A 12,227-nucleotide genomic window follows, 5' to 3' on the forward strand; every position below is an offset into this window, starting at 1 on the left:
TTATTCTACCTCCACCCGAATGAATAGCGGGTGAATGGCATGCTATTCTCATGCTTATGTTCAAGGTCAGAATATGCATGGAGATAAAGGTGCAGGGAATTACTTTTGATTTCCATCGGCCTAACTTCGTTTGGAATCGGCCCCATTGTGCTTATGTAATGCATTTATTATGAAAATCATTACGCCATTTTATTCCTGGGTTTACCACAGCCTACAAAGTCAAGTCACGCATACTTTACAGACATGTTTAATAGTCATTTCACAATATTTTTTACAAACAATACAGAAAATAATTATTTACTGGAGTGTTTTATCTTACTGTAATTTTGGGGAAAGCAACTAGATTCAGCTGCTGGCCGAATTTTGCTGGAGTGGATGGTAGGGGAACCGAAACATAATTATAATAATTTGTACACTGCAAATTGACCACAACCAAAAAGAGATTGTATTTGAAAATAACTATACTTTCTTACCTTGATTACATTCAGACACGATCACATCTCTTTTATTCGTGGGAATACTTGATGAACAGATTTTGTTCATACATTTACATTTAACTGACACATAAAACAATTCTAATAGTATAAAAAAATAATTTTGTTAGCATATTTGTATGTAATTTCTCACTAGGAACCACTTTGTGCCTGCCTAATTTGCAATGCAGAAATCATCCTGCCAGTTCCTCCTGCCCAGGCAGAAACTGTCACATACAGAATATGGAGATGAGAGACTACATGTCTACATTACACAGTATACTATTATAAGTGATGTCTCTGTTGAACGACCAATAGGTCCCTCAGCTCAGTACGTGGTTATGTATCTCCACTCCACACAGTTCATCTGGTAGTAGATATTGCACGGTCGTGTCTATTGTGGCCTTCAGTCCTGCCTTTCCTGAATAATGGGACATTGCCGCTAGTGCCATAGATGAAGATCTGCACATATGGCTCAATATATATAATCTCTATTAGACCCTGCTTTGCCACATACATTGTCCTTGCTTCGGGCTCTTGCGGTTCCTATGGTTATGGAGGTATATGTAGATAACCTGGAAACAGTTGGTTAGGTGGTGGTGTTCAGAAATGGTCCACTCTCACCACTTTATCCAGCTGTTCCTCAGAGATTGTCTCTGTGTGGGGAGGGAGGGGGGGGGGGGGCATTGTCTCTTCTATCGCAACCTTTTTGAGGTTCTCAGTGGTGCGAGGTTCGTACGGGGTGATGGGGGTGGTGTCTGGGTTGGGGCTGTTCTCCTGGTCTTCATAGCCGATGTTGTCGTAGATGTTCTTGGCATGGCTACTCAGCTCCAGCTCCTGGGCCTTGGCCTGCTGTAGCCGTAGCAACACTGCTTTATTCACTCCAGGACCTGAGAGACACACAGGATTGGGAAAAAGGTATCAGTCCAAAAAAGGTCACAGAGTGAAAAAACCTTCATTCAGTGACTAATCTGTTGGTTGACACGCGCCTACGCACGCACACACGCACGTACACACACACACTCTCACCAAAGTAGCTGAGCAGCACGGGCAGGAATATGAGGCCATGGGCCATGCCCAGCAGAGTGATAACCAGGTTTAAACGGAAGAAGAATATCTGGATGAGCTGGGCTTTGGCAAATGCCAACACAACTATGCCAGGCAGGTTCGTCATGGCGACGCCAGCAAACACCTGTAGAACCGCACAGGGACAAACATATGTTCAGCGTAAATAAAAAAGAAAAAAAGAAAGTCCATTAAGTGTCCACATATATCTTTGTGGTTTTGACAAGGCCACGTATCTAATGGCTGTACAGGGATTGTGTGCTCTGGCACTTGGACTCACCGCACTGCCCATAGTAGCAGTAGCCTCCTTGGCTCTCTCTACATGTGTAGGCTGGATGCTCATGGCAAAGGATCGTGTGATGTGAGATACAAACTCCACAGAGATACCCACCGCCTGCGGACCAGACAGAGAGGGAAGGGGGAGGGTTAGGGTGTAAAAACACATGTTTGCTTATGTCAAGTGCAGCTTGGGTGGGGACAGTGGCTTATAGTCCATTTCAGGGAGTAAAGATAGGGGACACTATCTACAGCACGTTTACAAACAGGATGTATGAGGTTTCAAACTGGTGCTGAAGTTGAGACACGGTGCAACAAGTTGCACCCGCGCCAACACAAGTAGTGCTCTGGTTCCATACCGTGACCAGGTTGATAAGAGCCACAGCGTTGTAGTCGATGCCCCACAGTGTCATGACGCCCACGGTATCCACGGTGATCATGATGATGGTGAGGAGGTTGAGAGCGCCGGAGCGCAGGTCCATGCCCAGCAGCAGACAGCACACCACAAAGGTTGGCAGTAGGCACAGGGAGATGTTAAACAGTCCCTCAGACACAATGGTCAGGTACTGTTCATAGAACACATAGGTCACACTGGAGGGAGAGGAGGAGGGCAGTCTGATTAACTGATGCTTGTCCACAGCCTCTCCCAGAGGGGAAAGGAGGAATAGATGTATACGGAAAGATGTGAGAAGTGGAGAAAAAGACGAGGAGAAAGGAGGAGGACGCTGAGCTAACATACGTGTAGGGGAAGACTTCAAAGTCCTGGGATGTGCCAGGTATGGATCTCATGCTGAGGGTGATGTTGTGGGCCAGCTCTCTGGCTATTTTTAGAGCTGCAGTGAACTCCTTGGAGGTGGTCAGGGCCGTGTGGTACGCCATGAACCTGGTGGCTAACAACACAGAGACACAGGTCACCTTTGACTTCGGAAGCTTTATTGTCTGTGTATTAGGTTAAAATGTGATAAATAATATCCAGTATTCCTCACCTATAATTTCTCCACTCTCATCTGTGATCACAGCCTTATCATAGGCTCCAAGACCTCTGTTAGGAAGAGAAACAGACCATTACACACATGCATGTGTGGATGCGTGTGTGTTTGCGTGTGTGTGTGTGTCTGTGTGTGTGTGTGTGTGTGTGTGTGTGTGTGTGTGTGTGTGTGTGTGTGTGTGTGTGTGTGTGTGTGTGTGTGTGTGTGTGTGTGTGTGTGTGTGTGTGTGTGTGTGTGTGTGTGTGTGTGTGTGTGTGTGTGTGAGAGACACTCACCCCTTAGGGCACTGCAGGTCGGGCCTGTTGCCTAGGAAGTCTGGTAGGAAGCGGTTGAATTGCTCCTTGTCGGGCCTCAGTACCCCGTTAACGGGAATCTTCATACACTTCTGCCCACACAGGAAGGCCGCTGCGCACACAACACATTATACATCAGGTTAGATACATGTTTCTTTATGTTTTATTCATGCATAACAAACAGAGAGGATAATGTTCTTTGTTTTTAGTCCCCGTTGTCCGGCTGTCTCTGAGGTACTTGGTACTCACATTCGCTCGCGGGACAGAATTTCCCTTTGTTAGGACCGATGGTATAGAGCCGACAGCATTTGGATCCAGGGTTTAGCCAGTCAATGAAGTCGTCCACCCACGAGTTTGCTGGGATGGCCATGTAAGATCTGTTAATCATATCAATGAGTTGGGACTCATTAAAACAAGCACCGTTATGTATCAGAAAGTACCCATCATTCTGGCATCGTTACGAACTTCCCCCTTATTTTATTTCACTTTCATCAACGTTCACGCAAACCCCAGAGTCAGCCGAACTTTGGCTTTGGAGTACTACCTTTTACATTTACAACACCAGCTGCTGATATGGCAAATTGAAAACAAAGGCGCATTAATGAGGTGGTGATACCAGCAGCCCTGAGACCTTATCTCCACGCTAGAGAGGACAGAAGTGTGGCGCTTTCTGACCACAAAGGCTATTTAACCACTAACCCTAACCTTAACCCTTACCCCTAACATTAACCTTAATCCTAACCCTAGATTAAGAATGAATAGTTTGCTCATCAGATGTGATGATATAGCCTTTCTATCCATCTAGTCCCTGATCTATTCTTGAATGTGTTTTGCGTAACTGGGTTGATCAGTAAGCGTTGTGATTGGCTGTGTGTGAGGTGGCCTTGTGGATATCAATAAGTTCAAGGTTGAGTGCAGTGGGGAAAAGGGTTAGGGAGGAGTCAGAGAGACAGACTGGAAACAGAACAACAACACCGTTAGAAGGAAGTAGTGTTTGAATATACACTCAGTATGCAAAACATTAAGAACACCTTCCTAATCTTGAGTTGCACCCCCCCTTTTCCCTCAGAACAGCCTCAATTCGTCAGGGCATGGCCTCTACAACGTGTTGAAAGCATTACATAGGGATGCTGGCCCATGTTGACTCCAAAGCTTCCCACAGTCAACTGGGAAAGGCTGGATGTCCTTTGCAAAAGGGTTCTTCAGCTGTCCCCATAGGGTTCCAGTTAGAACACTTTTTGGTTCCAGTTAGAATTATTTTGGGTTCCATGTAGAACCCTCTAGGGAAAGGGTTCTAAATTGAACTCAATAGGGTTCTACCTGGAACCAAAAGGGTTCAATCTGGAACGGAAAAGGGTTCTTCAAAGGGTTTTCCTGTGGGGACAGCTGAAGAAGAAACCTTTAATGTTTTAGATAGCACTTTTTTGTGTGTGGTGAATCATTCTTGGTACACTCGGGAAACGGTTGAGCATAAAAATACAGCAGCATTGCAGTTCTTGACACAAACCGGATGTGCCTGGCACCTACTACCATACCCCATTCAAAGGCACTTCAATCTTTTGTCTTGCCAATTCACCCTCTGAATGGCACACACACAATCCATGTCTCAATTGTCTCAAGACTTAAAAATAAGTTTAACCTGTATCCTCCCCTTCATCTACACTGATTGAAGTGGATTAAAGTGACATCAATAAGTAATCATAGCTTTCACCTGGATTCACCTTGTCAGTCTGTGTCATGGAAAGAGCAAGTGTTCTTAATGTTTTGAACACTTAGTGTATACAAGTCAATTTACCCACACCCAATATAAAGTGCTTTGAGACCAGGTGAAAATAACTAGCCTTCTAAATGTAATTATTATTATTATTTTTAATCCTCCGTTTAATTTCAAATCTAATGACTACTCACAGGTCAGGGTATTCAGTGGCGTACTGGATCTTCTGAGTGAGAGAGAAGGGGTCACAGCCCACACTGGAGCAGGTTGCATTCATACCCGCTATGCTGGTGAAGTTAAAGCCCTTTGTCGTGACAAAATAGGTTGGGACGCCCACCTCAAAGTACGCATACAGGTACTTGAAATACTCCAACATGTAGGAACCCTGAGACAGAGGATGAGAGGAGAAGGTGTCACGTGGCCAGTACATGGATGAAAATGTACTGTTATTTAGGCTGTTTCCTGTCGTTCATACTGTATGTTGTTATATGTTATTCATGAATGAATGAAAGAATGAATGAATAAAGGGTCATGGGAGGTGCATTCAAGCAGTAGTCCAGGTGTCACTCACCTGGGGCATAGCCAGCTCCTGATCCAGACCCACTGTCACATAGAACATCAGGTAGATGGAGGAGATGAACATAAAGATGAACACAACAATCTGGCAGAGGGAGAGAGGAGGAGGACTTCAACCACAACCGCAACCAAAACCAGCCAACTGAGCTAACTAGAGGGAACACCAATGTATAAAAGGTCAAAAGACAATCGTTTATTTACCACTATGACTCTGGTGACGGGGTGGAGGAGGACGGGGGCATAGTATTTCCTCATGGCGGGCAGAAGGAAACCCTCGTTGGGTTTGGAGGGGGCCGTGGTCTTGACGGTGACGCAGCAGGCCAGCTCGCAGCGGTTCCCGTCCTGCCGTCTGGCGTCCAGGGACAGCAGCGCCACGAAGGCCGTCATCTGCAGCACAAAGTCCATGAGCACAGCCAGGGCAGCGTACAGAGCAAAGGACTTGACAGCAGGCATGGTGCTCAGAGCGCCTGGGGGACAGAGGTGAGGAACAGGAGTGGTTAGTCATTAACATAGAGTATGTAAACCCCCTTCACAGGCGCCATGTGTATGGAATTGATTAAACGGATGGAATGTCGGCTACATCCTGGTATGTATAGACCACTATTGTCATTGCCATTGACGGCGACTTTCGAAAGAACGCGTTGTTGCTAACCTTGTACCCAGGCTCATTGCTACCACATAGGTTTGACAGAGAGAGTCGGCTGGTGGACGAGTCTACATATTTGCACACCTGATGAATTACTACAGGGTTAGGGTCTCTCTGACAAGAAATACCTGTGTCTTTTCTGTGTGCTCTGTTCCTATGTTCTAGAGTGCGCCAGTGGGAGCTCACCCAGGAAGAAGCAGACAGACTCGGAGAGAGAGCACAGGAGCATGCTGGGAGCTACATTTCCAAGGACACGTCCGATCCGCTCCTCCCTCTTCTCGCCTGGCCTCCGTGCGTCCCTCTGGGAGAGAGAGTTTTACTATTACCGGAGAGAGAAAATACTGCCACCTGACGAAGAACATTATGAGTGAACCAACTGAACAACCGGTCGTTGTGGAATACCAAAACAGTCAAGTAACTTACAGCCACACGCACACGCACCCGCACACGCACACACTCAAAGCAGCTGAGCAGTAGGAGTATGAGACCGTGGGCCATGCCCAGATGAGTGATAAGCAGGTTTAAAACACACACACCTGGTACTCCAGGACGAAGATAAAGATGTTGTCAGCTCCTACGGCCAGCACCAGGAAGGGGACAACCTGGAGGATGATCAGAGAGGAGGGGATACCGATCCAGGCGTAGAAACCCATGGAGGCCAGGACAGAGCAGCCCACCACCAGGATACCACCCAGACCAACCAGGAACTTCGAGTCCACCTGTAGGGACACCACAGAGGTCAGGGGCAGCTCCTGTTGACCACAGTTTCCTGTATGGCATAGGAAAACCTTTTAATCCACCCTAGTCATATACAGTACAGTGCTTCATCTATCTTACAAACTAGCGTTACAGTTTTTGACATTACGGAGAATTCCATTTGTGTTCCATCTAGCCCTCCAAAAGGCTAAGCAGGCATAAAAATCTGCAATTTTAGAGAATATGACTGCCTGCATCTGGACATGCTGTATCTATACAGTCATTTCCTCCTTTCTGTCCTTGTGTAACTACTAAGGTTATTGATTTGACTTTCTGCTTCGGGCCAAGTGTTTTCTGTGTGTGTCCGGCTAAAATGGCAGCAGTTGAAAGGCAAATTGGCACATTGTATTTCCCAGAGTGGTCTCACCAGTATTCGACTGAAGGAGGTGTAATCCCCCAGAGCCACAGCGATGTACACAAAGATAACAGCATAGCTGATCATGAAGATGGGGATGTCCTCCGCTGTCGTCCTGTTAATCTCATCCTCCAGTGACCTCTACAGAGAGAGAAATAGAGGGGTTCGGAGAAGGGGTGAGAGGTGGGAGAGAGCAGTGGCAGAGAAGGATATAAAAGAAAAGGAGAGAGGGTAGAGAACAGAGAGAGGTAATTATAGACTAATAAAGCAATGTATTTCAATATTATGACCATGCAATGTCTTCCAAGGTAAATAGCAGGTAATCAATAAGTAGACTGTCTGTATGGGAGATATCCCTGGCTGTGTGCGTACGTACATACCTCAGCCATGTACGCAAAGGTGAACGGGTTGCCTGGACTCTTCTGGTACTCTTGAACTATGTCCAGGAACCTTTGCTCCCACTCCAGGGCCACCTTGAACTTAACGTTGTCTCGAGGGTAGTTATTGAGGGAGAATGTCAGGATGAGAGCTTCTGCTGTAGTGTAGCCTTCATCTGAGAGGGGGGAGATTACGAAAGCCGGGTTAATACACAGGATTCATCTGATATATAATAACAAATGCCATTTAGCAGATGGTTTTATCCAAAGCGACTCACATTTTACATACGGTTGGTCCCGGGAATCGAACCCACTATACTGGCGTTGCAAGCGCCAAAGCTGTGCTATGCTCGACCCGACTGAGCTACGGAGAACCACTAGTCACCTAGTCTATGAAGTGTCGTCAAGCTACTAGGTTAGTGTCGGCATCTGTTCTGCGGGATTGGTAGCAGAGCCAAAGAAGAATGCAATCTAGGGACTAATTAAAGTATTATTACAAAAAAATAAAACGACATGAAGACTTACTCTTGTATCCTCCCACTGCGAGGAAGGGGAAGACTGGTGCTCCATAATCAGCCATGCAGCTCAACTGCAGGTCAGTGATGTCTTTGAACGACAGGGGAGAGCTGCAGGGAATGGGGCATACAAGATCATGTTTCATTTAGCTGCCTTACTGTCAATGATATAAACATATTTGAACAACGATAAATGAATATTTAAAAACGGCCCTAGAATCTGATTGTGTTTTCACTGACAGAAAGGGAGGCGCGTCACAAATCAGACTTACTTGACGCAGTAGATGAAGTGGTCTCTCCAGTCCACCTCCTTGGTCACTCCCAGCTCCGTCATGTTGACTTTAGCGTTGAGGTTGGCCACACTGTTCTGGAAGTACTGGGGCAGGCTGTTGACAGCACAGTCAGTCAGGGAGGGGTTGGAGGGGTTGAGGGGCGCGAAGCACACATCCTTCAGACTTGCCATACGGTTCAGATCATTCGACCAGAACTCAATGTTCTGCAGATAAGAGTTGAAACAATAAAGGAGTTTAGTATTGCATTACTTTAGTGATTTCTGATTATCACATTAAGAATAAATACAATATGTCAATAATCACATGTTCTCTATCGTAGAACTGGTAGAACTACTACTAACACAATGTTCATGATATTTCAGTAATACCAATTGTAGTGCCATTAGTGTTGGTGTCTGTTCTACTCTACCTGAATCTTTTTCTGCAGCTTTAGAAGTTCCAGGATCAGGTCTTTGGCAATGATTCCACTGAAGTTCTGCTTCCCGAACAGCAACGAGTCGTAAAAGTGACCAGGTCGGCCAGGCGCTGTTAGGATCATCTGGTTGGTTCTAAAGAATGGGTCAAAGTGCTTGTCATGGAAGTCCTTCTCCATACGGGCACGGCTGTTTGGGGCTGACCACAGCTGGACCGGGTCGGTGGTCAGTTCAATGTGCATGAGTCCTGTGGCGAAGGCAGCTGTGACCACAGCCGACGCTAGCAGCACCTTGAGGGGGTGTGAGGCCATGAGGGTGCCCCATGCCCGGAACCCAGAACCCAGGAACTCCTGAGTAGCCAGGCTGTTCTTGTCTGTACACGTCACCTCCCACGGTTCAATCAGCCTCTCACTCACGTTGTTCCCATTCTTATCCATCCCTTTCCCCTTTCCTTTCCCTTTCTCAGAGTCCTTGCCCTCTTCCTTCCTCAGGAGGTAGGTGGAGAGCACAAAGAGCAGGAAGGCTAGAATGAGAACGCAGAGGAAGATCACACATAGCACCAGGTAGCCGTCCACCCCCCCGATGGTGAAGGGTTCTGCGGGGGGTGGGGGAGAGGGTACGACTGGGCACGAGGCCTGGCAGTCCTGGCAGGAGCAAACCTCTGCCCCTGTTGGGGTCATCTCGTTACACCCCAGCGCCCTCCCGGCGTAAGGCACTACCCCATCGGGTATCCCCTCGGTGACCCCTTCTGGGATCAGCCTGAAGTCGATGTCCAGTGGGGCCAGGCCATTACTGGAGTCTCCCTGGAAGTCATACCAGCGCTGAGCCGTACACAGTGCTGAGCCATAGCGTCCACACATGGTAGCGATGGCATACCCCCCCGTGGCGGGAATCCTCACGTTCTTGCAGGACTCAAAGGATTTGTCGGCAAACGAGGTGGACAAGTAGGCCTGGTAACCCACCACAGCCTCTTTGACAATCCCCAACGTGGTGATGTTGATGGTGCGTGTCACGTTAATGGTTGTGGTCTGATCAGGGCTGCAGGTGTTGATGCAGTGGAGGTGGGCAAAGTTGTCAGCACAGGAGGGGCAGCGCATGAGCACTGCCTTGGACAGCATCAGGCTCATTTCCAGGGACTTGAGCTGCTTTATAGAGCAGCAGGCGGTGGTGCTGCCCTCTCCACGGTCCAGCATGGGGCACACCTAGAATCATAGCAACAGTAAGGTCATTTACCTGAAACTTGACATTGCTCTGTCGCTTTAAAACACTGCCAATGTCAGCTCTCTCTCTCTCTCTCTCTCTCTCTCTCTCTCTCTCTCTCTCTCTCTCTCTCTCTCTCTCTCTCTCTCTCTCGCTCTCTCTCACGCGCACGCGCTCTCCAGAGCAAACAGACAGAACCACCCAGAGAGTTACTGGGCCAGAACCACTGACCTTTTTGAGTTGCTGGTAGTGCTCCCCCTTGAGGGCTCGAGCACGGCTGTAGTTGAGGCAGGGGATTATGGGGGGGAGGAGGGATCCCGCCACCGTTGGGTTTCTACCACACTCCTCGTAGAAGGCACAGTATCCTGGCTCATGACGGGCCTCTAAGACAACCTGGGGGAGACATACACAGTAGGATCTCAATTTGATCACTATTTGTTGCTGAGAATTGTCCTGCACGGCAGGAAATGCAAACTTGTAGTGTATTTGAGTTTTAAAAATGTTGTCTTTACCACTTTGACTTGATTTGCCCTCACGAAAAGTGTATCAACCCCTACAAAAATGTCCATTAATTATAATCCACATAATAATTCACATTTCCTGTTGCTGGAGGATTATTCCCTGCTGGAGCAAACTGGCTCAAATGAAGATCCTAGTAAAATAACAGAGTTAGTATGACTGAGGGGAGATAATGGTGGTGTAACCATAATACACTTTCACCTTTTCATCCTTCTGGTTGGGATACTCTTCTAATTTCCACTATCTATTTTTCAACTGATTTCTGGCCTACAAATATTCTTCTGTATTCGCCTTGTTTTGTTTTTTACCTTGCTCTTTGCTGTTTGTGCGTAATGACAATAAGGGGGTGGAGAGAGTAAGTTACTGTATGTTTCAAGGCTTAATCACCAGCACAGATAGTATTCGAATGTACAGGAATAGAGAGACAATTTTCAACAGAAGGAAACAAAATGTCAGATCGGCTCACTATTTCTGAGTACCTGACTGTTTCTGCATTCAACATGGCTAAATCACTGGATTATATGTTTGCCTTGTTTAGTAAGGTGGCAATAAATTGGTAGTGAAAGAATATATTCACTCCCTCAATTAGTCTATTCGTCTGCATCAATACAGTCAAGTTCCCGGCATCTCTGTTTTATAAAAATAGAGGAAACGTTATTGGACTATGACCACTAAGTAAACATGATGGTCGCCCCGTAGTGAATAAGTATAAAAACTACAGTCCCTCTATTTTACAATGAATTGTATAATATTACATACACCTAAACTTTGCATTAACATAAACACATCCCAGTAGATATTACAGTTACACTTTCCTTTAAGTCTATTATTATCTTCAAAGAAATATAGTCTCATTCGAGTACTGGATTCGGAGTTATTGTGATTCTGTTAGTGTTGAATGGCAACGTAGACACTTGCAAGTTGTTTAACTAGCACACCCTGTAACACCAGTGGTGGAAATGAAAACGCCATCAACACAAAACGTTCCGTCTCTACCTCTGGGTAACAGCCATCGGGGAGAAACAGAAGGACTTACCAGACAGGCCAGGAGTGTGAGCAGGGCAGTGGCACGGCTCATAGTGGGTCTACCCATGCTGCTATTCCACAGCACCTCACAGCTTAGAAAGAGCCTGGAACTCCAGGTAGATTAGGATGGAGTGTCGGTTTAGTTGCGGTCTCCCCTTTCAAAAGAGAGTTTTAATCTCAATACGATCACTTGAATAAATAACAAAAATTAGATGTTTTTTTTTCCAGTGAAGGGATGATATAGTGAGAGAGGCCTCTGTGTGTTAGTCCTCTCTCTCGTTCTCTGTCTGTCTGCCTGCCTGTCTGTCTGTAAGTCCCAGGGGTGACAGCCAGGGGCAGGAAAAGGCGAAGCCATCAGCCACCCCACCCCATGACTAGTATCAGTGGTGTGATGTCACCTGTTTTATCTGGCCTGATGCAGCAAATGCCAATCAGAACGAGCAAAGAGACATTCATCTGATTGATAATTAACCGGGGCAATGAGGATGGTAGAATGTTACCAGGAGACAGAGAAACTGGGAAAACAAAATAACAAACATACCGCCACCGCCCTCTACGGCCCACAAAACCCCTGCGCTTATCCCCCTTACCCCTATTCCAGCTTTACCCCATTAACTCAAGGTTTGCCTCACTTGTATTTGTGTCAATGAACAGGGAGGAAACGAGAAGGAGACAGCGAGGGAGAAACAGAGAAAGAGAAAGAGGGTGGCGGAAAGGAGTTTACAAGAGAGAAAGAGTGAA

General features: G+C 46.7%; 1 protein-coding gene across 1 annotated transcript; it reads right to left on the minus strand.

Annotated features, from left to right (window-relative positions):
- Window positions 1-231: 231 nt before the first annotated feature.
- Window positions 232-11,864, minus strand: npc1l1 (NPC1-like 1). The gene is made up of 20 exons (XM_029638325.2): window positions 11,497-11,864; window positions 10,173-10,334; window positions 8,738-9,943; window positions 8,308-8,531; window positions 8,046-8,146; window positions 7,524-7,696; window positions 7,156-7,284; window positions 6,569-6,751; window positions 6,219-6,333; window positions 5,588-5,853; window positions 5,382-5,471; window positions 5,005-5,195; window positions 3,346-3,473; window positions 3,079-3,208; window positions 2,801-2,856; window positions 2,554-2,704; window positions 2,174-2,405; window positions 1,819-1,932; window positions 1,503-1,665; window positions 232-1,363 (listed from the first exon to the last, which is right to left on the minus strand). Exons 1-20 carry the CDS (start codon window positions 11,551-11,553, stop codon window positions 1,077-1,079), a joined length of 4,158 nt encoding a protein of 1,385 aa, XP_029494185.2. The 5' UTR covers window positions 11,554-11,864; the 3' UTR covers window positions 232-1,076.
- Between the last annotated feature and the right edge of the window lie 363 nt (window positions 11,865-12,227).

Source organism: Oncorhynchus nerka, linkage group LG27 (assembly GCF_034236695.1).
Source record: "Oncorhynchus nerka isolate Pitt River linkage group LG27, Oner_Uvic_2.0, whole genome shotgun sequence".
NCBI lineage: Eukaryota > Metazoa > Chordata > Actinopteri > Salmoniformes > Salmonidae > Oncorhynchus > Oncorhynchus nerka.